The sequence below is a fragment of the Bos javanicus genome, chromosome 10 (assembly GCF_032452875.1).
Source record: "Bos javanicus breed banteng chromosome 10, ARS-OSU_banteng_1.0, whole genome shotgun sequence".
In the NCBI taxonomy this organism is placed as follows: domain Eukaryota; kingdom Metazoa; phylum Chordata; class Mammalia; order Artiodactyla; family Bovidae; genus Bos; species Bos javanicus.
Window position 1 is genome coordinate 17,544,176 of NC_083877.1, and position 27,278 is coordinate 17,571,453.

Below are 27,278 nucleotides of genomic sequence, written 5' to 3' on the forward strand. Positions count from 1 at the left end.
TACCTTGCCTTGATGACTCAAATGACAACAAATGCATGAGTTACAACATAAAATTAGCATTGTTCTAAAATATCCATGTTTCCCAAACTTGTTCTATAAAAATAAGGAAAATGCCTACATAAAGTACCACACAGTTGCACTCATCTCACATGCTAGTAAAGTAATGCTCAAAATTCTCCAAGCCAGGCTTCAACAATACATGAACCATGAACTTCCAGATGTTCAGGCTGGTTTTAGAAAAGGCAGAGGAACCAGGGATCAAATTGCCAACAGCCGTTGGATCATGGAAAAAGCAAGAGAGTTCCAGAAAAACATCTATTTCTGCTTTATTGACTACGCCAAAGTGTTTGACTGTGTGGATCACAACAAACTGTGGAAAATTCTGAAAGAGATGGGAATACCAGACCACCTGACCTGCCTTTTGAGAAATCTGTATGCAGGACAAGAAGAAACAGTCAGAACTGGACATGGAACAACAGGCTGGTTCCAAATAGGAAAAGGAGTACGTCAAGGCTATATATTGTTACTCTACTTATTTAACTTATATGCAGAGTACATCATGAGAAATGCTGGACTGCATGAAGCACAAGCTGGAATCAAGATTGCCGGGAGAAATACCAATAACCTCAGATTGCAGATGACACCACCCTTATGGCAGAAAGCGAAGAAGAACTAAAGAGCCTCTTGATGAAAGTGAAGGAGGAGAATGAAACAGTTGGCTTAAAGCTCAACATTCAGAAAACTAAGATCATGGCATCTGGTCCCATCACTTCATGGTAAATAGATGGGGAAACAATGGAAAGAGTATCAGACTTTATTTTGGGGGGCTCCAAAATCACTGCAGATGGTGACTGCAGCCATGAAATTAGAAAACACTTGCTCCTTGGAAGAAAAGCTATGAGTAACCTAGATAGCATATTAAAAAGCAGAGACATTACTTTGCCAACAAAGTTCTGTCTAGTCAAGGCTATGGCTTTTCCAGTAGTCATGTATGGATGACAGAATTGGACTATAAAGAAAGCTGAGTGCTGAAGAATTGATGCTTTTGAACTGTGGTGTTGGAAAAGACTCTTGAGAGTCCCTTGGACTGCAAGGAGATCCAACCAGTCCATCCTAAAGGAGATCGATCAGTCCTGGGTATTCATTGGAAGGACTGATGTTGAAGCTGAAACTCCAATACTTTGGCCACCTGATGCGAAGAGCCAACTCATTTGAAAAGACCCTGATGCTGGGAAAGATTGAAGGCTGGAAGGGGATGACAGAGGATGAGATGGCTGGATAGCATCACTGACTCAATGGATATGAGTTTGGGTAAACTCCGGGAGTTGGTGATGGACAGGGAGGCCTGGGGTGCTGTAAACCATGGGGTCGCAAAGAGTCGGACATGACTGAGCAACTGAACTGAACTGAACTAAGTATTACACATAATACAGCAATGCTGGTGGCAGTTAATGAAGACTTTCAAGCGAGATGAGATAGCAGTGGATATTCCATACAAATTATGATTCCTTAGTTTTTAATAACGGCTTTCATAAACACTTTATAATTTTCTCTTGGATGGTTAAAAATCATTTCTAGCATAAAAATTCATTTGATTGGGGAAAATGTCCCCATTATACTGAATGCAAAAACTTATAAAATAGGATGTATAATAAGAATCCATCTGGAAAAAAAAAAAAAAAAGAATCCATCTGATGAATTCATGTGTATAACACAAGTTATGTACAAAGAAGGGGCTTCCCAGGTGGCTCAGTGGTAGAGAATCCTCCAGTCAATGCTAGAGACACAGGACATACGGGTTTAACCCCTGGGTTGGAAAGATCCCCTGGAGGTGGAAATGGTACCTCACTCCAATATTCTTGCCTGGAAAACCCCATGAACAGGGGAGTCTGGTGGGTTGCAGTCCATGGGAGTCACAGAGTCAGACCCTACTTAGAGACTGAGCACACACACACACACACACACATGTACAAAGAAAGGTTTGAAAGGATGGTCAGGTGCTAAGAATGCCGGATCAGCATAGATGGGCCTTGTATCGGCATAGATGAGCCTTGTATCAGCACAGATGAGCCATGTGTTGGCATAGATGAGCCTTGTGTCGGCATAGATGAGCTGTGCCTAGTTCTGCACTTCATAAAAAAGGAATGATGCAGTATGTGCTCTTTGCGTCTGATTTCTTTCATGCAACATTATATCTGTGAGTTTCATCCCTGTCTTTATATTCTTCTTCATAGCAGTACCCGTTCTTTTTTTTATTTATTTACAAAGAAAAAACTGACTTTTGTTATGTATTTTGGAGTTGTATCTCACAATAAAAAGACTCACATCGAATCGGCTACTCTCTTCAGTGACCCCAGTGCTGAACAACATTTATAAAAATATGTATTATGGCCTCGAAAAATACATCTATACAGTTGCAGGTGTGGAGAGTGGTCACCCTTGGTGCAGGGAGCATGAGGAGGCTTCTGGATAAAGGTGATGTGCTATTTCCTGATCTGGGAGGTTTGATTTGTGAAATTTGTGAAAATCCTTCAACTTATCCATTTTAACATGTACTTTTTAACGTATATTGTATTTTGATTAAAAGTTTTTAGAAAAACATAGTCTTGGAAAAACTAAGAGCTAACTGAGTCAACAAAAGATAAGTATATGATCTGAACCTTATTAACACACTACCCTCACCAAACAAGTTTGTATATGCACAAGGCTCTTTCTGAGATAATCCTGGAATTACCACTATTCATTTAAATGATGCTTTTTATTAATACCATCAGAATCACTGTAATTTTACAGGTAAAAGTATGACGTTTTGAAATGGTAAAAATGGACAAAGAGGAAGGTTGGGGAAGAGAAACTGGAACTGAACTAAATGTTGATTTAATCAATTTCAATTATTTCATTTAACCTTTTCGACAACTCCCTGGGAAAAGGAACAATCACCCCAATTTTGCCAAAGCAGCAAAAAGCTCAGAGACTTTAAATGAATCACCTGAGGTCACACTATAAAAGAGAGAGTGATAATTCAAATTCAAGTCTGACTTCAAGCCCTTTACCACTTCCATTGTAAGTTACACAAAATACTTAAGCTTTCTGTACCTCAAAATACTTAAATCTACTTTTCAGAGCCTCAATAGTTCTTAGGCTTTCTTCATGCTGCTTTTCTTTGGCTGCCAAAAGGGACTTCAGCTTTTCTTTCTGAAATGAAAAGGAATAAACACAGCACAAAATCATACTGTGCTTGAAATACATGTGCGTGAAATGTATTACAGAAAATGTGCATTAGAATTACTTTGAGGACTATCATTAATGAATTCTCTAACCTGGTAGATTTTTTAACTATTAGTCAAACTTCATACCAATATACTAATAATATACAAAATATACAAACAACATTATGAAAAATTCAAATTTCTGTGGTTTGTTTTAAGTCATATTATTTTCAGACATTTTCTTTATAATGCTTAGAATTTTATATCTTTTCATGACAAGTCTCATGGAAAATGAGACAGAACAAAATGCCTATAATAACCCATGCCACTATTCTCAAAACATAATTTTACAGTCACACATAGGTTTTGTTTTTCCCTTTGAACAATTAACCAAAAGATAAATTCTGTCTCCATCTCAATTTAGGACTTAAAACTTCTACTGCAATATTCTCTTCAATTTACATAATATTTTATAGCTTTAAAGTAAAACTTAATCATCCTACCTCACTTTCCAGATCATCAGCCACCATTACTTCCTAAATTTAAAAAGAAGAAGAAATACATTTTCACTCTTGAAAGTTTAAGAAGCATGAGCTTAGCAAATATCTTCTAAAAAGATGTGCATGTCATTAAGCGTGGGGTCAAGGATGTGAGAAGAAAATGCCTGTGCCACCACGTCTGTGCTCTCCACTGTCATTCATTCATCTCACTAACCTTGTTCACAAGCACTTTACACTTTTCTGACAACCTATCAATTCCTTACAACTCTTACTTGCTCTTCCTCCTCACTTCTGCCCATTCCTTCCTCTCCAATCCCACAACTCCAGTGTTACGACCATAGACCAACAGTGTTCTCTGTTCTTAGATTTGACATTAAGTTTCACACAAAGGTCTCAATAAGATATAAGTTTCCTCAAGGGCAATGACCTGATTTTACCTCCTTTAGCATCTGGCACCGTGACTTGCTGGGAGGGTTTGATCGTTAACAATTTGTTATTGACAATGATGAACACTCACAGTAAAATAGTTCTGGATGTTTTTGGTATCGTGCAGATTATTTACCTCATTCAGCTGTAGCTGTAAACCATTGACTTTATCCAATAATATTCTCTGTTCTTGCTGAATTTTTCTCAATCTCTCTTTCAGATCTTCATTTTCAATCTCCAGATCCTTCAACAGTAAAGATAACAGGCGCTAGACCAACTTTAAAGGAGCAACTCTTAAGGAAGAAATTTCTAAAAGCAGCTCACTATCATATACATATACAAACAGCTTTAAGTATAAAGATACAATAATTTCAATGACATTTAAATAACAAAATCTATACATGAGAAATAATGTAGAAAATTACAGTCCTATGATAACTAATAAACACAACTATATATATAAGATAGCAAATCATGATTCTAATAAATAAGAAATAAAAGCATCATCTAGAAATAGAAAATAGAAGAAGAATATGTCATTTTAACTTTTGCCAAACACCTCTCAAATTAATGAGCTTAAAAAAGTGAAGAATATTCTTACACTTTGTTAACCTAATCATCACTTCAGTGCTCTGATAAAACATTTAAGGCTATAGTTCACTTTCTTAACACTACTTAGTAAACTATAAAATCCTCCCAAATTGTTTTTGTTTCATTGTACAGAAATGGTTATTCAACTTATATTTTAATGGTATTTGTCACAAAGTAAACCATTTAATTATGGCTCATCTTCCAATGCAACCCAAATAATAATTATTTTTTGAACACTTTAATGAACATAAAAGGTAAAATTACTGTGTGGATAACAAAAAATTTTTTTAGTCAAAATTTTAAAATTTAAGAAAATGTTCAGATTTTGTTTTATTCACAGTGATAATCATTTTGTCATTACAATTAATTTTCTGAAATACAAATGTATGATTTATGGCCTAAAACAGACATATTTATATCAACAAAAAGTTATATAAAGTTATTTACTTCCTAATGTATATTAAAACAATACTTACTGTAAGATAATACTGACACAAACATTCATATCAAAAGTCAATTCATTTAGAAGGAATTATGCAAGAAACAGAATCACAAAACATAACAAGCTTTTCTTTCTGCCCTTACTTATCCACACCACTTCCCATTTTTGCTTCCTTTCTTGTCCCAAACCTCACTACAAACAACACTGGAATTCTCTGCAAAGGAAGATACCAATGTTTTTCTTTTTACCTGAATGTTTTGATGCTCCCTCTGATTTGACTTCGTATTTACTTCATCTAGCATCTGAGACAAATTTCGCTTTGGTAAAACATGAAAACACAGGTTAGCAAGTGTGAGAATAAAGAAAAGTACATTTTCCTCAATAGGAAATATACCCAATTAGTGATTTTCAGCTTATCCAAGTTCTAATTTTCCTGTGCAAAACACAAGGTGGCAGTGTTTCCACTTAAACTCCAAATGGAAAAGATTTAACACAGGTTTTAAATGAATCAAATGTAGTCTGTTTTTAAATACTAAAAAATAACAGAATTTAGAAATCTCTATTATTAACTATTTATTTTCACCAAAGTCACAAAATTTTAAAAAGAATTTATACTAGAGGCAAAACTCAAGTTATACTAAAAAGCATCAGCTACTATTCCCAAAACAAGGGAACTGGTATTTAAAAAGAGAAGGGAGAGTTATATTAATATTGAAAGAAAATATGGAAATTATTTCTTTGAGTACTGATGAAATAAAATATCAAAAGGTGTGATAAGAAAGAGACAGACAATGCACTGACGAAAGCTACATGAAAGACTTCTAAATGACTTGGCTGGTACATGATCTGTTTCTGTACACTTACTGCTTTGAAACTTTATTCCAGCTTAGAGACTTGCTTTAATAAAAACACAACACAATCATTAAACAAGAGAGAAAATAACCTTTTTTTGCCCAAATTGATCTGTAAATCTACACAATAATTTGAGAGCTAAAAAACCAAATAAAAAAGTAAATGCGTTAATTCTCTAAAGTAATTATGTTTTGCATTATTTGTTGAGTTTTGTTTAATCAAGTGTTTAAACTATCATTCAAATGAACTTGGATTTGGAATTAGAGTGAAAAAAAGTTCCTATTAAGATGATACTTCGTATCCACCGTTTGGCCCAAACTACATTTCTTCCTTCATTGCTTCTACCAAAGGTCCGTTCTCATGTGGAATCTGACCAGTCTCATCATACCATGTCCTGCCCTCGCCTTCCCTTCTGGTCCCTGGTTCCTGTCCCTCTGTCCCTCTACTGCCCCTTGGATGTGTTAGACACGTTCCCTTGTCAGAGGCTTGGTACTTGCCATTCCCTCTGCCCTTGAGGCTTCACCCACAGAGCTCCTGGCTCCCTCTTCACTTCCTTCAGACCTCTGCTGGAATGTCACTTCCTGACCACACCATCTAAAATAGCTTCCTGCCCTCTGTCTCTGCCTCCCTTCATCCTGTTCTGCTGGTCTTCAAAGCATCTCCTAGGATACTAAATACCTATTTGTTTATTATTCATCTCTCTCACTAGGCTAGGAGCTCCATGAGAGCAGGACTTTGAACACTGATATTTCCAGCACTTAGAACAGTAATGGGCATAAAGTCAATAACTGAATACATCTTATTTTTAAACTATAGGCTTCTTAATAACAAGGATTACATACCCTTTAGTTCAGAAACAAATCCTATTTATAACAGCTATTATAAAATGTATTGAATAAATAACTGAAATAAGTTTCATTGTTCTTAGAATATTAATTCCATGAATTCATTTAGATAACTTATTCATTAAGATACCATTCCCATATTAATATTCAATAATTCTTTCTTTTAAATACCTGTATATTTCAGAATCATTTTTCTCTGAATCTGGGTGAGATGACTGGTACAGTTATAAGAGTATACATTTTATTTCCCTCTACCCCAACTTAGGTTATCTAAGGAGACAACTGCTCCAGATGGAAAAAAAGTGACAGCAGACATGACCCATGCATGGACATATCACTTAATTCTGATGGACTGAAAGGGCAGCATGCTTTCATATAGCTTTCAGATTCAGGTGCAGGCTAGAGAAATGATGCAGAATGATGACAGGATGGCTGAGAAGGTACCTGATTACTTTCTCTTCAGGGTTTGGAAGTGTTCAGGTCCTTCTCACTAGAGAAAAGCTGAAAGCCTGGAAGGGAACAGCCAGCAGAAGAGGAGAGTTGCCTACACTAGCTTTGGGCAAGATGGTTAGAGTGCGTAAAGCAACCCCACTCGTTTTAACTCAGAGATCAGGGGAAATAATCAGACATCTACTGAGACACAAAACCAGGGTTAAGTAGTGATCTGATAATTAAGTTAGTGCAAGGGATGAATTACTTCATGTACTGTGTTTTTTTAAAAGTCAGTGTGAAAGTCGCTCAGTTGTGTCCGACTCTTTGCGACCCCATGGACTATACAGTCCATGGAATTCTCCAGGCCAGAATACTGGAGTGGGTAGCCTTTCCCTTCTCCAGGGGATCTTCCAATCCCAGGGATCAAACCCAGGTTTCCCACATCGCTGGCGGATTCTTTATCAGCTGAGCCACAAGGGAAGCCCCTTTTAAAGTCAAGTCCTCATTAAATTAAATACACACAGCAAAAAAGAAAACCAAAATGTTAACAGTGGCATTGAAATCACATACATAATCTTTGTTGAATTGTTTTCTTCACTTCTTGTTGCACTGACAGAATTTTCCCACATCAGGATATATTTGGTTCTGTTACTAAGCGAGAATAGGAAGCTGTCTACAGTCTGCCAGCCTAACATTCATCATCAAAGAATCTCAACAAGGCGCAACATTTCACACTTGAAAGTGCTGGATGTTCAGCGATCAGGAGGTTGCTTATTGCCCACTGGATATATTCACTGTAATTCAGACCCACTGTCTCAAGCTGAGTGACAGTATCTGTATAAAGCCTCAGGATCTCATGACCTAGGTTCTACATGGGCATGATTAACTGAGAAGAGAGAACAACATTAATTTAAACTCAAAACAGTTAAACATAACTATTAACCAGGTTTGCTAAGCACTTCACTTAAATTGTACAATATACATAATTTTTAACCTGTTGTAAAGATGGTCCTTTCTTCCAAAGTTCTCTCCCTGAAGATTTAAAGAGAGGGAAAGAGAGGAGAAAGAGGAACAGTGAGACAGAAGGTTAACTCAGGTAGATTTCCATTCCCTAATTATATAATTAAGTCAATATTAAAGAAATAAATTTCTAAGTTTCTTTATAGCTTACTACCTTACAGTTAAACAATAGTGAAACATCACTTTTGCCTATCTAATTGGTACAGTATTTTTTTCCTATGATAACATCCATGTAGATAATATGCAATGCTAGGGAGCGGAGGGAGGTGAAAAATGAAAAATTGAAAACACTCCTAAATGAGAAGGCAACTTGTTGATATATATCAAAAGCTTAAAGAAATGTGCATAACCTGAAACCACCTGACTCAATTTCTAGGAAGTGATTCTGCTGCTGCTGCTAAGTCACTTCAGTCATGTCCAACTCTGTGCGACCCCATAGACGGCAGCCCACCAGGCTCCCCCGTCCCTAGGATTCTCTAGGCAAGAACACTGGAGTGGGTTGCCATTTCCTTCTTCAATGCATGAAAGTGAAAAGTGAAAGTGAAGTCGCTCAGTCATGTCCAACTCTTAGCAACCCCATGGACTGCAGCCAACCAGGCTCCTCCATCCATGGGATTTTCCAGGCAAGAATACTGGAGTGGGTTGCCATTTCCTTCTCCAGGAGATCTTCCCAACCCAGGGATTGAACCCGGGTCTCCCATATTGTAGGCAGGCGCTTTACCATCTGAGCTACCAGCCAAGTGGCAGAATGAGTGGCTAATTTTACTTGCTGTGTTTTTCTGTAATTTCCAATTTCTCTTTAATAAGCATAGAAATGTACTTGACACAAGTATTCAATAAATCTTGGTTGAATATTTTATATACACGTTTAAACAATGATTCTTTAAAACTTTTTAAGTATAAGACCTTAAATCCCTCACCCCTCATCAAAAAATATGTATTAGTAAAACCCTTTATTTGGGTCTTTCTTTTCAGTTCTTTAATTACTCCACAGTAGAGTAGGGTTGACTGGATAAGCTAGACAGTAAATGTAACACACACTGCCTCAAAATGAGTGACTGAAGTGTAAACCCGCACAGCTCAGGCAGAGAGGGAGATGAACCAGTACTGCTTAAGGTAAGGAGTGTTTTGCCCCTTACAAATACTGTAGCTCTACCATGTAAATCTTAAAAAGCTATTCTTTATTAGCACGCTTTATTAACTAGCACTTTGCTAATGACAGAAAACTGCTGGTACCTTTGTTGGAATTTTCCGATGCAGTCTTCAGTAAGGTTAGAATGTCCAGATTGTCACCAATTCTTGCATAGTAAGAACTGTCATGGCCAAGGGCGTCCAGCAAGGTCACGTCAGCACCGTTTTTGATTAAGACTTCTACTGCATCTTTGCAACCATACTCGCATCCTAGCATGAGAGCAGTCCTACAGGGGAAGACGGAAGAATAAAAGACCATAAGGAGGATCCAAAAAACATTTCAGAAATCTCTTTCAGAGGCCCCATTCTTAAAGAACAGATATGACTTTAAAAAGCTATATTGTTACACACACAGATTTGACTTCATATTTTTATTTTATATTTTAACTCCATTGCATTTATAAAAACATGTGCTTGTGTCTTAGTTTGCAGGGCTTCTCTTAGTTTACAGTGGCTCAGATGGTAAAGAATCCTCCTGCAATGCAGGAGACCCAGGTTCAATCCTTGGGGATCTTCCTGACCCCCTGAGAAGGGAATGGCTGCCCACTCCAGTGTTCTTGCCTGGAGAATTCCATGGACAGAGGAGCTCGGCGGGCTACAATCCATCAGGTCACATAGAGTCGGACGTGACTGAGCACAACACAGCAATGAAAAAGAGACAAACGTACTTGGAAAAACATAAGATGTATTAAATAAGACATTATATACGTGGATCAGCCAAGATCACACCTCTCTGATCTAAAATTTATTTTTATATCAAATTTTATTAATCATGCTTGGAGCCAGATTATAGTATCACAAAAACAAAGTAATATAAAAAAAGTCACTTTCTTAAAAATCACATTAATGATTTAACTGCTTCAGAATTTCCTCCTTTGGGATGCCTGAACAGTAAAAACGATCAGAGCTATAAAATCTGACATCCAAAGACTATTATACTTATCTACTTCCAGTGAACTGCAAACAATAGAATACATGTTTAAAAGAATAAAATTAACTGAAAAGAAACCAATAATTTTACTAGTAATCATCTATAAAAGTCTCAGAAACTTGTCATAAATTATTATAATGCTTCACCTGGTGAAATGGGCATATTTTAGATACTTTGTTGTCAGAAACTCTGTGACTATAAACATCAGAATTACAATATAGCAAGTAGCATGATACACTAAGCCCAGAAAAGAAGACAGGGAGAAATACAGACAGAAATTGTTAGTGGACATCAATTAAAATAACACCAAATACAGATGCAGAAGTAAATGAATGGAATCTGTACTGGGGTACAGAAATGAACTCAGTTTCAGAGACGGAGGTGGCATGGTGCCCAGGTAGAAAGGAGAGAAAACAGCTTGAGAAAATCTACACTGAAACATGTCCATCTCCAGGACAGCCGAGAACTCCTTTACTCTCAAAAGATTCATTAATGAAGAAGTAGATTGTAGATGTAGCTTTTTATTCTTCTTCCTTATTTGAGCCCATTTCACTAAAGGTTATTTTAAAAGTTAAAAATAACTAGGATATAATTCCTCTTTCTTCAGTTCTTTGACTCAAACACAGGCCATAGTCACTGCATATATTTCGAGTTCATCCTCTCATCATCCCCTATTTCCCTCTCCCCTCTTCTTCAGCCAATTCTGAAGAAAAATAAGTAGTGAATGCTAATTCCAAGGAAGGGAGAACCACAGGGAGTGGAAAGGCCAGGTCACAGGATCACTGGGCATCCAGCTCGTGTCTAGGGAACCTTGATAAAACAATTACCTGTTTTGTTTGTCTCTGGAATTAATATCCGCCCCTCTATCTATCAGCAGTTGACATATTGTTGGCCTACACATCTGGGTAGCCAGAACAAGTGGTGTCCGCCCATCCTAAGCAACAAAAAAATAAGACAGCATTAAGACAACAGATCTCCCAAAATGTGAAAGTTAGAGCCCATGAGTTGAAATGACAATAAACATAAAGTGACTTACTACATCTTTGGCATTCACCGAGGCCCCATGGTCGCAGAGCAGCTGTATGCTAGAAGGACAGTCTGCCATAGCTTTGAGGGACAAAGGAAGATGATAAATGGTGAACATCTGCTGCTAACACGTGGTGTTTTGCAAGACCCTATAATATAAGGCCTAAATTCTTCAATCCCTAGAATACCAAGCTTTACATCCTCCACTCTCAGTTTAGCACTATAAGCATCGATTTTTCTATCTGAAAATGGATTAGACAAGATCATTTTGTAAGTTCTGTATAATTTATTAGAACCAAGGAATACTGTCATTCTTATAGAAGATAAGAATATACTGCTGTTCTAAGGGTAAACACTGACAATGAAAATCTAACTTAAATTTTCTATTTAGAGTATATTTTAAAATATGGCTATGACTGACTGGACCCTTGAAGTATTAGCTGAGGTTTCTTTTTTTTTTAAAAGAATCATATCCTTTCTTTTTTTTTTTTAAATAGAAGAGCTACAGTTAATAGAGTATGACTCATACAGTTCACATGCCCTTTTCAAAGCAGAAACTGCAATGTCTGACCTTAATTATGCAAAAAGCAGGGTCATTTTGCTAAAAATTATATTACAAAGTCACATCATGCTTCTCTGATTGACACTGGAGTTCATTTTTGTATCAGGAAAAAATGGTCAAATTCATAAAATGTGTTTATACTTCCCATGAGTTTTTACAAATTTCTATGAGTTGATATTAGGTTATCTGTACAAAACAACTAAGTTAATTTTCTTTTTTTTTTTGGTAAAATTCAATAAAGTAAAACCAAACATACATTAAAAAAATCAAGTAAATTTTTCATTTCTGTCTTTAATCCAGCAATCTTTTATATAAAATATACCATCAACCTTTTAAAAAAGATAAAACTGAAATCAAATACATTAATTCCAGAATTATGAAATGAACAACCATTCAGGTTCAAATAAAAATGAACAAATGTAATGGATAAAAAATTTGAGAGTTATACCATACTGCATAAGTCAAGTCAGTATTAGAGGTGCTATGATGGAGAATGTTAGCTGTTCTCCGTTCTTCCGTGGTAATAACTGTGCCGGTCACAGCGTGGTTCACCTAGACCATAGGTCCCAGTCCCCTCTGCATGCAGGCAAGACTACATGAGTTAGGTAGTGCCAGTTGAGTCTGACTGGAGGGATGTGTGCTACCTTCTGAGGCTAGGGCTGCAAAATGTGGTTATACATTCCTCCATAATCTTTCTCTTTCCTGTTAGCAGGAAAACAGATACCTGCAGTCAGCTTCAGCCTTAAAAGAGGACAACACCCCAGGCAATGGCAGAACTGCAAAATGGAAGAAATCTGGGTCCCTGCAGAACCATAAGGAGCAGAGGAACAAGCCAAGCTGATCATCAGGGCTGCGACATGAAAGAAACTGTGTTTTTTTTTAAAGCCAATGTTATTTTGTCACAGTGGTAGAATCTTGTCCCTAATAAAGACAAAAATTGCTACTGGGAGTCAGGTGCTGCTAATAACTAAACAAATAACTAAATTATATGTCACCGGTTTACTGGATGGATACTAGGTAGTCAGTAAAATGTATTTCAGGCTAGGAACCTTGTGATTTTTCTCACGCTGTAGCAAAACATTTGCTAGATTTATCTTGTGTTCCAATTTAAAAGGTACACCATGCGACTATGGAACCTTTCTAGGTGAAGCAAAAGAAAAGAGCCAAAATTTTAGTACATCTTGACAGCTGCTTACTGCTTTTAGTAAGGGATTTTAAGAAAGTGATGAGGTTAAGCAAGAATTAGTTATGCACATTGTTGGAAGCAAACAGAGTGCCTAGATATTTGGGACCTCACAGGTATAGGAAGCCAATTATTTCTCTATACCAAACAGCAAGATCTAAAATTATTGCTGGGCACAACTTTTCTCAAAGACTGTGCAATAAGGAAAATAAAGAAAGGGGGGGAAAAAAAAGGTCCAGTCCTGGAATAAAGATCAAATTGAGGATACTATATTCCTATACAAGACTGTTATTTCAGATGACTTTGAGACAGCAATATTAAAATGAAGTAGAGAACAAATGAACTTATTTTCAAAACAGAAGCAGAGACACAGACATAGAGGACAAACTGACCGTTACCAGGGGATGGAGGAGAGGGATAAACTGAGGTTGGAATCAACATATACACACCACTCTACATAAAATAGATAACTAATAAGAACCTACTCTATAGCACAGGGAACTCTACTTAATACTCCATAGTGGACTATATGGGAAAAAGTCTGAAAAAAAAAAAAAGAGTGGCAATATACATAACTGATTCACTCTGCTGTACACTTGTACACTATAAATCAACTATACTCCAATAACAATTTTTTAAAACCTTGTAAATTAATCTAATGTTCTACACTATATGGAACATTTTATAAATAAATAAATGTTCTAAATTTTGGCCAAAAAAATAAAATGAGGTAGAGAATCATGACTCTAGAAATAAAGACAAGAAATAAAGGAGGGTTGAAATTTTTATGTCTAGAAAATAAATGGTTTCTGGTATATGAAAGTGGCTGGCAACAAACAGGCGAGAAACTTACCAAGGTTTTGAGGGAATGAATATACTATCCCCAAATCCAAAAGCCCAGGCAGCTAAACCAATAACTCTTCCTGCACTTAAGCTGCCTTTATAGAAGGCATACCTTCCAGCATTTATTTGTTTATCTGTGTCTTAGAGGACAATAGACAAGTAAGAACCTCCGAGATGGCAGTGCTAGGGCCCACAGATGACAATGACAAGGGATTTCTCACAGGAAACAGAACCAGGGGGGGCACATGGAGCAGTTAACCAAGAAATTTACTCCAAGACCTCAGCTGAAAAAGCCTTTGCATGTTTTGCTCAGCAGCATTTGATACCTGCTATTGATTAGTGATTGCTGTGTATTTCCCAGTTCTCCCTTTTCTGAAAGACACTTTAGTTTATTTATCCTGTTCTTGTTTCATCACTATATATTATGAAGAGTAGATTTCTTTTCTTTGAGTTTACAAATTGTTGGACCAGGAAGAGCCATTTCAGAGCCAACAAGAGCACAGCACCCAGAAGCCCGACGTTGAGGTGGCCTCAGTAACTGGATTGGTTATGTATCCTCTCCTTGGGGAGGGGGCAAAGGTTCTATATGTGGGAAGTAGGGCTGAGGGAATATTTGGAAGGCCAGAAGGCTGGACTGTGGCGACTGTTACCAATCTGTTCTCCCCTTCTTCTACAGTGGAGCAGCTGGGCCGTGACTAGTTATCTAGAGATTACATTTCCGGGCCTCCTTTGCAGGCCACCAACTGACTTTTCTCTTGTTGATGGATTATGAATAAAGGGCTATTTACCACTTCCAAATCTGGGCCTTAGATCACGGGCATTTGCTCCCCCAGTTCTCCTTCCCTTTGCTGCTAGCTGGAACATGGGTATGACTACAATCCAGCTGCAATGACGTAGCTGAGAAAGATACCAGAGGAAAGTGGAGCAACAAGATGGAAAGAATTCAGTGCATGAAAGACCTCAAACCACGTGCTAACCTATATACCACTCAACATTTTTTTAATAAGCAGCTGGTACTGAAGTTCTTTTATTACATCAACTCAGTCTTCATTCTAACTTCATCAATATACCTAATGAATAAATATTTAGATTTCAATTGGTTAAGTTGTACCAGTTTTTTTTTTAATTTTATTTTATTTTAAAACTTTACATAATTGTATAAGTTCTGCCAAATATCAAAATGAATCCGCCACAGGTATACACGTGCTCCCCACCCTGAACCCTCCTCCCTCCTCCCTCCCCACACCATCCCTCTGGGTCGTCCCAGTGCACTAGCCCCAAGCATCCAGTATTGTGCATCGAACCTGGACTGGCATCTCGTTTCATACATGATATTTTACATGTTTCAATGCCATTCTCCCAAATCTTCCCACCCTCTCCCTCTCCCACAGAGTCCACAAGACTGTGCTATACATCAGTGTCTCTTTTGCTGTCTCGTACACAGGGTTATTGTTACCATCTTTCTAAATTCCATATATATGCGTTAGTATACTGTATTGGCACAAAAATAAACTCAAAATGGATTAAAGATCTAAACGTAAGACCAGAAACTATAAAACTCCTAGAGGAGAACATAGGCAAAACACTCTCTGACATACATCACAGCAGGATCCTCTATGACCCACCTCCCAGAATATTGGAAATAAAAGCAAAAATAAACAAATGGGACCTAATTAACCTTAAAAGCTTCTGCACATCAAAGGAAACTATTAGCAAGGTGAAAAGACAGCCTTCAGAATGGGAGAAAATAATAGCAAATGAAGCAACTGACAAACAACTAATCTCAAAAATATATAAGCAACTCCTACAGCTCAACTCCAGAAAAATAAATGACCCAATCAAAAAATGGGCCAAAGAACTAAATTGACATTTCTCCAAAGAAGACATACAGATGGCTAACAAACACATGAAAAGATGCTCAACATCACTCATTATCAGAGAAATGCAAATCAAAACCACTATGAGGTACCATTTCACACCAGTCAGAATGGCTGCAATCCAAAAGTCTACAAGTAATAAATGCTGGAGAGGGTGTGGAGAAAAGGGAACCCTCTTACACTGTTGGTGGGAATGCAAACTAGTACAGCCACTATGGAGAACTGTGTGGAGATTCCTTAAAAAACTGGAAATAGAACTGCCTTATGATCCAGCAATCCCACTGCTGGGCATACACACTGAGGAAACCAGAAGGGAAAGAGACACGTGTACCCCAATGTTCATCGCAGCACTGTTTATAATAGCCAGGACATGGAAGCAACCTAGATGTCCATCAGCAGATGAATGGATAAGAAAACTATGGTACATATACACAATGGAGTATTACTCAGCCATTAAAAAGAATACATTTGTACCAGTTTTAAAAACAAGGATAATAAAATCTATAAAATACAAAAAATTATACACACTTAATGTATACATTTTGATGAGTTGGGACTAAAGCATACATTGTAATATCATCACCACAATCAAGATACTAAACATATGGATCACTTCCACAAGTTTCCTTGTGTCGTTTTGTGTGTATGTGTTTTTGGGGCTTGAGGGGTTTTTTTTTGGTGAGAATATTTATCAAAATATTCTGCCCTCTTAATATATTTCAAATTATACAATATTATGTCATTAATAATATGCAATACATTATTATAGTATATAATTATCTAAATTCTTATATAATAATTATACCTCAGGTATTTAAAAAAGTAAAAATAACTGGGGAAAGCTGAACATTGAGATGATATTGAAACTATTTTCAAACACACCAAGTGTGATAATGATATTATATTTAGGTTACAAAATAGAATCATTATCTTTCAAAGATAAAAACTGAATTGTTTATGTTTTGGATTTGATTTAAAATATGTCAGGAGAGTAGAATAATGGGTGGTGGTATAAATAAATCAAGATCAGCCACGTGATCACAACTGTCTAAATTGGATGAACAGTATAAGGTATTTTAATATGATAGTTAAACATTATGTTTGAAATTTTCCATAATAAAAATTTTTTAATAATTTAAAAAACATGATTATTAATAAGGTTGGATGGATTAAAAAATAACTATGAACAGGTGGTAGGAGAAGACAAATATCACATGACACAAATTCATACTTCATTAAGCAGCAAAATCATTTTAATATTTCTATCAAGCACAATAAATTAGTGCTACAGAAATGAAGTGTATTTATTTTATGGTGTCAAATTTAAACAAATCTGGTGATTCCATTACTACACAAGCTGATAAGTATATTACATACGAATCTAGGCTTATTTTTTTTAATTACTTAATTATTTTTATACAAGTAGCAATACAAAATTATCATAAAAATAAAAAACTACAGAAACTCACAAGGGTCATTGTGAGGCTCAAATGATAATGTATGTAAAAATTCTTTGCAAATAATAGTACTCTGTTCCAAAATTTTTAAAAATGCACTGTGTAAGAGATTAAACTATCATAAAAATACATATTTTTTTAAAGGAAGAAAATCAAGTTATGAAAGTTTGAAGGAAATTTGAAGTATAATACATTTTTCAAGGGACCACTCTACCTACCACATTATTCCATATACATGAAAGGAAACAGTGTGGTTTTTTTTTTCCCTCCTTTTCTTTGAACTTCTATTTAACTAGGAATTTCAGTCTTAGAAGAGTCCAGCCAGGGGTCAGACTATCTTACATTCCAAAACTCCTTAAATATTTAACTTTTTCTATTCATTTTCTTTAAGACACCTAAAGAATAATGCAGATAAACTTTGATATTAATAAAATCCTTGAAATTACTAATATAAATCTCTTTTAAAATAGAGTACACTGCAATGATATCAGATTCAGCACTGATACCTCTAAACCAAAACAAGCACCACCACCATTAATTGAGAAGTTACTACACGCCAGGCACTATTCATGATTCAGTTATAACCACTACTGGGCTTCCCTAGTGGCTCAGACAGTAAAGAATCCGCCTGCAATGCGGGAGACCTGGGTTCGACCCCTGGGTTGGGAAGATCGCCTGGAGGAGGGCTTGGCAACCCACTCCGGTATTCTTGCCTGGAGAATCCCCATGGACAGAGGAGCCTGGTGGGCTAGTCCATGGGGTCACAAAGGGTCAGACACGACTGAGCGACTAAACACACAAGGCAGTAGCATTATTAACTTCATTCAGTAGATGAGGAAAATGAGGCACAGACATGTTCATGAGGTGAATACAGTTTTTAAGAAAGAAAAAAGTCTTCCTTCTTCCATTTCTCCTACCAGTCCCCAAGCACACACATGGTATTTACAGCTCCTTGAGAACAAGGTTATGGTTTGTTCATCTTTGGACTCTCAGTATCTAGCATCTTGGCCCGTAAATACTGTCTGAATGAATCTTTTTAAGCTGTACAATCTACCCAATTTCAAACTTGAGTAAATAAAAAATTCATAACATTCTGTTTCTCCACGGATTACAAAAACATATGTATGTTAAACTCTGAAGTCAGTTTAAATGCCCAGCCATTTTAACAAAGATTTATGTCCCACTGAAACCTTTGCTTACCTGCATCATGAAGTGCGGTTCTTCCCTGCAGGTCTACATGTTCAGTGGGACAATTGTACTGTTAAAACACAGAAATTTAGTCATGTAAGAAGTTTTATTTTCAAATTAAATATCGTGATTCAAATGAACAGCTGTTATTGCATCTCAAAAATACTGCATTTATCAAAAACTCTAAAGAGTACTAGACAAGTCATAAATATTTTGACATGTGACAAATACAATAACATTATACTATAAATTTAACAGTATTCCAGCAAACAGGAAAACATATGGTACATTACAATAGCATGGAATACAGAAACGGCTATTGTTTGGGTTTTGCTTTTTTTTCCTGTAACGGTTAAAACTTGAACAATTGAATCAGAAAAAAACAAATGAGCTCTGCTGTGAAACGCAATAGCAAACATGTTAAAGGAAACGTGTGACTAGACTCTTCAACTAAAAACTTAATCTAGCCCACTAGTTCATAGAACTTTGTGGTTGCCCAATTACAAGCTTAGCTAATGATGCTATTATACAGTCTGACTTACTGGTGTTTATACAGAAACATATAGATCCTACGCTGTGCCACTTCATCTCAAGTCATATACCAGACCACAGAAAATTCCAATCTCTAGCTAATGTCAACAGGAAGGTCAAGTCTTTGTTGTTTATTTTTAATACACTGAGTTATGCAATTCACTTCCCTCAGAGTTTTTGCTCTTTATTGTTCACATTCTTTCACAAACGATGGAAAAAATATTATGTAAGCTAACAGTCAAAGCTAGCCTACTATTTTCTTTGATCTCAAGTCCCAAAAATGCATTGAAAACACATCTACTATTTGCAGTCCAAGTAATAAAGTCAAAGTATTAACCACTTTTACTACCTGTAGAAGTTTTTGTAGACACAGTGCATGCCCATACTTTGCAGCCAGGTGAAGAGCATTCCTTCCTAGAAAAGAGATCATTTTAAATATACAATAAGGGTTATTTTCTTCACATGTGAATTCCCCTTAAAAATGTGATTGATTTTTCCAAAATCAGTTGACAGACGACTTCATTTATAGGCATGCTTTGGGTTTGCGCTTTATTTGCACTGAAGGAAGGATGGCAAAAATCACTCAGACTGTTCACTAGGCAAAACATCCAAAGCAGAAAGAACACAGACAAAAACAAGAAAGACATATGTCGGAGTTGGAATCAGCACAATACACATATAAAGTTTTATGAGTTCTGAAAAGGTATGGTTAGTCCAAAATTTCTAAAAATGAATATTCTGCATCAATGGAAAACACACACACGTGTGTGTGTGTGTGTGTGTGTGTGTGTGTGTGTGCGTCTGTGTGTAATAAACAGTTTTTTCTTCATTCAAAGGTGGCAAGTAAATAAAGTTTGGTCTTCAATTAAGAGTTTGATGTACCTTTAGGTAAAGATTTACCTCACTAACTCATCTGTGATGTCTCTCTTTCTCTCCCTCCCTGCATTCCATTTCCAAACAGAGCTTTAATGTCCACATATGAAGTCACAGGATAAAACATTAAAGTTGTTAAGGAAACTCTCTGCTCTAGGTCAACTCCCATATTTCACTGAGTAACAAAGTATAAGTTCTAGTGATTGTCTATGTGAATGGAAAATTAAAACATTCACTAAAGAAAAGGGATAGCTATATTCAAACACTTAAAGTCTTCCTGTGATATGCAAACAAACTTATGCTATAGTATTTTAAAAGACAGACATAGATATGACTAAGTTTAAGCAAGCGGCCTGTCTACAAGAAATAATTTTTTATAAACATAGCTAGCTAAACAGACCAGGTCTCCTCATGAGACCTGATGGTTAAGAACACCGACTCTGACTGTGACTCATACACAGAAGGACCCTGGCATGTGACTTAACAACTCAGTGCCTTGCAGACTCATTGGCTTGATGTGAGGATAAAATGAATTAGTACATGTAAAGTGCTTAGCAGAATAGCATCATCTATTATCATGTTAAAAAAGCATCATCTATTCTTGTTATGATCACTATTGGTGATGCTGTTATGAGGCAATTAGTTCCCCAACAAGTCTAACCAAAGGCCTTAGGACAGCAAGAAATTATTTACTGAATAGTACATGCATGTGTGGTGAGTTGCTTCAGTCATGCATGACTCTTTGTGACCCCATGGACTGTAGCCCGCCAGGCTCCTCTGTCCATAGAATCCTCCAGGCAAGAAAACTGGAGTGAGTCACCATGCCCTCCTCCAGGGGATCTTCCTGACCCAGGGATCGAACCCACATCTCCTACGGCTCCTGGGATTGCAGGTAGATTCTTTACCACTGAGCCATGAATAGTACATAAGTATAAATTAAATGGCCCCTATAGATTCTTTTAGAATCCTACAACACTACCAAGACAAACCCTAGACTTCAGGTCTCCATCTGCTAATCTGTTCAGTCATGCTTTCTGCTACACTGCCCTCTCCCCCACAATACCTAAACTAATTAGAAACAAAGTTACAGCCTTCAATCGGTAAATCACATTTAAGTCTGACTGAGAGCCTTATCAGTGGACAGCGCTTGTCTTCTCTGTACTATGGAGGCAAACATACCTGCGGTGTCACTGGTTGTAATATCAACTCCATGTATGAGGATGGCATTCAAACACTCAAGATTTCCCTTTGAGGCCACAACATGAAAGCTAAACAAAAAGAAAATTTTGTTACGCCATGGGAACTACCCAAGGTCAACTTTAATGTTACATTCATGCCATCTTATATTCAATGCTCCTACATACACACACGTACACACATGCATTTTAAAGGCTACACTAAACACCTACATATTTAATACAAGAAAAAAAGAAACTTATTTCACATTACTGAAAAACTCATTTTAATCCATATTTATATCACTACCCCTATAGTTTATCATTTCAATAGCAGAGGCACTGGTATTTAAACCTTAAATGCACTGAAAATTTTCTATCAGATTATTTTACTTAATTTCAAATATACGGAAACTGCCAAAACAAATGAAGATACCACAGAATGCTAAGGCCAAAGAGAGATCAAAACACTTATCCATCTCTTTAGAATTATTATATTAAAGCTGGCATAGAAAAGTTTTCAAAACAAGCTAAGCTATACTTGAAAGCCACAAAAGATCTGGCATCATCTTCTTCCCCCAAAGTACTACCACATAATTCCTCCTTTCACTCAAGAGATCTGTGTGACTGGTTGAAATTTCACACAAACAGGCAGAATTGAACACTTTTTCTAATAAGGCAAGGAAAACCTACTTAAAAACATAACTTTAAGTCATCAAGTATTCAAGATACAGGATAAAATATCCCAGTGTTTCTTTGATCATCTAATACTTTTTCTTAATGAACAAATACAGAAATATTTTGTGTGCATTAAGAACTGATACTGTATGTAAATACAATAAGACTTATTGGCAAAGGACGTTGAACTCAGGCCATAAACAAGTACAGTAACCACTGTGAAGATGCCAGGAGGTAAAGGCTCAGCAAGGTGCCTGGATACAGACACACTCGGCAGCATACCCTGCAGTAGGGGTCTTCCCTCACCATACCACTTAAAAATTTTATACTTTCCCACTCCCTAAAACCTTAGTACTCCTAGCTCCCTCATCCCTGCTTTCATTATTTTAAATGTAACTATGCATTTCCTAATATATATAAATTCAAATTTTATTTTCTTTATGGTCTATTAATCTCCTCTAAGAAAGCAGGGATTCTTGGCTGTTCTGCTTCCTATTATATTCCCAGAACCAATTAAAGTACCAAACAGATGTATTGTTTTTTATTCACTAAGTCGAGTCCGACTCTTTTGAGACCCCATGGACCACGTAGCCCACCAGGCTCCTCTGTCCATGGGATTTACCAGGCAAGAATACTGGAGTAGGTTGTCAATTTCTTCTCTAGGGGATCTTTCCAACCAAGGGATCAAACCTGTGTCTTCTGCATTGGCAGGTGGGTTCTTTACCACTGAGCCACTTGGGAAGCCCACCAGACAGATGATAGACCCTCAAATATTTGAATAACTGAATGCTTAGAGACAAAATGTAGAGATACCTTGCAAATTCATTTTCAGATATTCAATTATGCCTCCATTAGCATTATGATGAATATAAATGCAAACTAGAGACCAAGCACTAAGTAAAGTAAACCAGGTTTGTGTACAGTTTGAATGAGAGAGAGATACTTCTGATAAAAAGAATATACTGTTCTTAAAAGTCAGATAAGTTCTCCTTATAGTAGAATTAAACTGCAATAAGGCTGAGGGTATCAATTCTTTCTGCAGCACTGAAGTGGGGAATTATATTATGCAATGCACTGAGAGAACTTTTTGAGGAATGGTAATTTCCTTCAAGCAAAGGTTTTTCATCTTCAAACAACTTTGGAGATCTCATTCTTTGTCTACCTGTTTTCACTTCTTAGCTCACAAAATTGGAAAGACTTCTTTTCACCAAAATAACTTCGCATTATACCAATGATGCACTACGAGGGCAGAAATCAGCAAATCTACAATGCATTATTAATATGGGTGTGCTATGAATAGTAGATGTGCTTCAGAAAGAAGATACATCAACCATTACACTGTATGCAGAGTTGCAAAGGAGATCTGGAAAACTGCTTTATAGAAATATGCTTTTTCAATTAAAAAATCAACTTTTTCTTTTTAAAAACAAGACAAGTATTACTACTATAATAGGAGAGCCCCGTAATTTGGACAGTCCCCAAATCTGAAGACAACCAGAAAAGCATACAAAATAAGAAATCTGCCTGAAGGTATCAGTGAGCTAACATGATAGTGAAAAATTACTAAGACAGTATGCAGGGAAGCACAGAGGCCCAGAGAGCTGAACCTGGAATACGGGGCTACTTTTTCTCTAGGAGCATTTGCTGGTTAGAGAGAAAAGAACTAAGAGGTTGAACAGTCCTTTGACAGCCTGAGGGGAAGGCGAGTCAGGAACTGGAACCCACAGCTCTCCAAGAGCCAATAGGGATTCTAGGTGAACTTGCCCCATTTTGTATTGGCAAAGGGCTACATCCCTGGGAAAGAGGTGACCAGGAATAAAATAGATTCTTGTAATGACTATCGCAAAGCCTCAAATATTTCATTTTTGAAACTGTATAGAGATCAAGAGCGGCTTTGCTGATGGCTCAGACGGTAAAGAATCTGTCTGCAATGCAGGAGACTGGGTTTTATCCCTGAGTCGGAAAGATCCCCTAGAGAAGAGATTGGCTACTCACTCCCATGTTCTTGCCTGGAGAATCCCACACACAGATGAGCCTCGAGGGCTGCAGTCCATGGGGTTGCAAAGAGTCAGACATGATGGAGTGACTTACACTTTCACTTCAGAGATCAAGAAGGACTTGTTAATTCTGCCTTACCTTTCAAAAATTAAAAACCAAAAAAAAAAAAAAAATTCAAAATTAAACTATTTTTATAACTATAGAAAATATATTTGTAGTATGTCCTGTACTTAACTAAATATGAAATGCTTTAATTAAGAAACCCTTTGTGTATGAATAACAAAAGGAAAATATTTTATCCTGTGAATCCTAGAAAGACTTCTAATTCTATAGAGAATACCTCAAAAATTTACACTACTCAAGTATGTCATAAACTAAAGCTCACAGTTCATCATAAACTAAAGTTCACAGTTCATCATATTACACCAGATTTGCACAACTATGCAGGTCAGGAAGCAACAGTTAGAATTGGACATGGAACAACACACTGGTTCCAAATAGGAAAAGGAGTTCGTCAAGGCTGTATATTGTCACCCTGCTTATTTAACCTATATGCAGAGTACATCATGAGAAACGCTGGACTGGAAGAAACACAATCTGGAATCAAGATTGCCGGGAGAAATATCAATAACCTCAGATATGCAGATGACACCACCCTTATGCCAGAAAGTGAAGAGGAACTCAAAAGCCTCTTGATGAAAGTGAAAGTGGAGAGAGAAAAAGTTGGCTTAAGGCTCAACATTCAGAAAACGAAGATCATGGCATCCGGTCCCATCACTTCATGGGAAATAGATGGGGAAACAGTGGAAACAGTGTCAGACTTTATTTTTTGGGGCTCCAAAATCACTGCAGATGGTGACTGCAGCCATAAAATTAAAAGACACTTACTCCTTGGAAGGAAAGTTATGACCAACCTAGATAGCATATTCAAAAGCAGAGACATTACTTTGCCAACAAAGGTTCATCTAGTCAAGGCTATGGTTTTTCCTGTGGTCATTTATGGATGTGAGAGTTGGACTGTGAAGAAGGCTGAGCGCCGAAGAATTGATGCTTTTGAACTGTGGTGTTGGAGAAGACTCTTGAGAGTCCCTTGGACTGCAAGGAGATCCAACCAGTCCATTCTGAAGGAGATCAGCCCTGGGATTTCTTTGGAAGGAATGATGCTAAAGCTGAAACTCCAGTACTTTGGCCACCTCATGCGAAGAGTTGACTTACTGGAAAAGACTCTGATGCTGGGAGGGATTGGGGGCAAGAGGAGAAGGGGACGACAGAGGATGAGATGGCTGGATGGCATCACTGACTCGATGGACATGAGTCTGAGTGAACTCTGGGAGTTGGTGATGGACAGGGAGGCCTGGTGTGCTGCGATTCATGGGGTCGCAAAGAGTCGGACACGACTGAGCGACTGATCTGATCTGATCTGATCTGATTAATATAAGTAATTTCCCTCAAAACTGAACCTTCGATCAAAAAAGTCTGAACAAAATCTCAAGTAACCATTCATTCAAAACATGCAAAGCATGGGCAGACAAAACTGAAGAAATAAGGTTTCACTGAAGATTTTCATCACAAAGAAGATCCTTTGAACTCTTAACATCATGGCACTTGGAGGAAAAAATACAAAAAACAGTTTTGATATTAAATTTTTACTATTTATACTGTGAGCCCTATAAATGGCTTAAAATTTAGCAAAAATAGAAGCAGGACTCAAAATAACCAGTTTCTGCAGCCATCAAATTGCCTACTTTACAAAACTGAAACAGTACAAAAAATTGGGACTTCTCAAAGTTCAATGCTCTTATAAATAACTTAAAGTCATGCTCTGCTATTTTTATTATATTCATGTATCTAAGCATTCTACATCAAACATTAACTATTCACTTCCTAATATCATTTCTATATTTAGTATCTGGTTTCTAGAATTCTAAAAAAAAAAAAAAAAACTCTCTAAAAAAAAAAAAAACTCATGCAAGTATAAGGCAGAGAGGAATTTAAGGAAATGAGACTTTTCACCTCTAACTTTGGAAGGTTTCCCAGATAAGGTTTGAATTGCTGTATTTATAGAGGATAGGAACAGAATCTAGATCTACCCTTTAACCCAACCGCTCCCTATCCTCAACATCAAGGGAAATAATGAAGACTAGGAAGCGGTGGGAGAAAAGATACCTGGTTTATAAGCATATAGACAAGCCAGCAGCCTTCAGTAACACAAAAGGGCAGGATCACTGCCTGTATCTCCCTAAGTCACACCGGTTATTCTGCCTCTCTATTGTCCTAGACGTCTTCATTTAAATTAATTACCCCAATACAAAAATGGATTGGGGTTAAGGGGGAAAGGCAAAGTAATTTATAGAACTCTTCCAAAATAGAAAACTTGGGTTTATACCCCAGGCTGTGAATTTTAATGAGACTAGACACCAAGTTATTTAGCCTCTGTAAACTTCTTTCAGAAGACCACTGTGAGGATCAAACATGATAAGGAATATTAAAAAAAAGCTTATAAACAAAACTGCACCAAATAACCCAGGCTGTGATTTGCCATAGGGCCCGAACAACTAGACCACTGGGTAGTATTCTAGTAGTCTCTCTCTCACTTTGAAAATCTTTCATATTGAGGACAATTATTAGTCCAAATTGATGAAAGTCATGTCTGAAAGATTTTAGAGTGTGGGTTTTGATAAAGACTTTTTAAATTGCATGTTGATAACCGTAATCCACAAATTTCATTTGTATGCCAAGGGTGTCCCCTGGAGAGAATTACCACCAGTAATACTCACGCAGATCTGCCTTCTACATCTAGCTTGCCTGGATTGACTCCCTTTTTAGCAAGGATTGAGGACACTTTTTCTACATCTCCCCTTTCTGCTGCTTTCATCAATCGGTCATCGTATTTGTTCCAATCTGCTGCGTGCTACAACAAAGGAGAAAAAAGTAAACATAGCACACTACATACTGTATTAGAAAGGCTCTCCAAAGGGAGAACGGGAAGGGAAACAGTGCTGTCTAATGCATCATTCGGTTGTCAAATGTGTCTCAAATTCCTTTCTCCTCGCTATTCTAACTTGATGAAAAGAGCCTTTCCAAAACACACAATATACAAGAAATATTTTATATATTATATATTTGAGAAAAAGGGGGTTTCTCATGTTTTCTGCCCTGTTTTCTTTGCCTTCGGAGCAAAGAAAGGAAAGGAATTAACTGTTGAATACCTACCATGTGCCAGGTATAAATTACTGGAACAACCCTAGTCAACTAGATTTATCACCTCCATTTAACAGGTGAGAAAAATCAAGGCTCCAGGGATATTAAACGACTTAAGAGGCCAAGCCCAATTCTGACTTCTCATGACTTCCCAAAGCAGTGCGCTTGTTTCCTACTCTGTAATTCATGCTTTTGAAATTGGCCCTGGTTACCTATCGCCCAAGACCTTTAGCGGCAGTGGAATTCT

At 37.0% G+C, this 27,278-nt stretch overlaps 1 protein-coding gene across 4 annotated transcripts in view; it reads right to left on the reverse strand.

The window, feature by feature from the left end:
* The window catches only part of UACA (uveal autoantigen with coiled-coil domains and ankyrin repeats), an 85,989-nt gene that overhangs the window by 13,499 nt on the left and 45,212 nt on the right, over positions 1-27,278 (reverse strand). For all 4 annotated transcript variants that reach the window (XM_061430227.1, XM_061430229.1, XM_061430228.1 and 1 more), the window contains exons 2-13: positions 26,608-26,741; positions 21,159-21,247; positions 19,456-19,520; positions 18,588-18,645; positions 11,476-11,546; positions 11,267-11,373; positions 9,554-9,735; positions 8,292-8,329; positions 5,417-5,485; positions 4,272-4,379; positions 3,713-3,745; positions 3,097-3,195 (exon numbers count right to left, since the gene is read on the reverse strand). In XM_061430227.1, the coding sequence (XP_061286211.1) occupies positions 3,097-3,195; positions 3,713-3,745; positions 4,272-4,379; positions 5,417-5,485; positions 8,292-8,329; positions 9,554-9,735; positions 11,267-11,373; positions 11,476-11,546; positions 18,588-18,645; positions 19,456-19,520; positions 21,159-21,247; positions 26,608-26,741 (1,053 nt within the window). The remainder of the gene's footprint in view (positions 1-3,096; positions 3,196-3,712; positions 3,746-4,271; positions 4,380-5,416; positions 5,486-8,291; positions 8,330-9,553; positions 9,736-11,266; positions 11,374-11,475; positions 11,547-18,587; positions 18,646-19,455; positions 19,521-21,158; positions 21,248-26,607; positions 26,742-27,278) is intronic.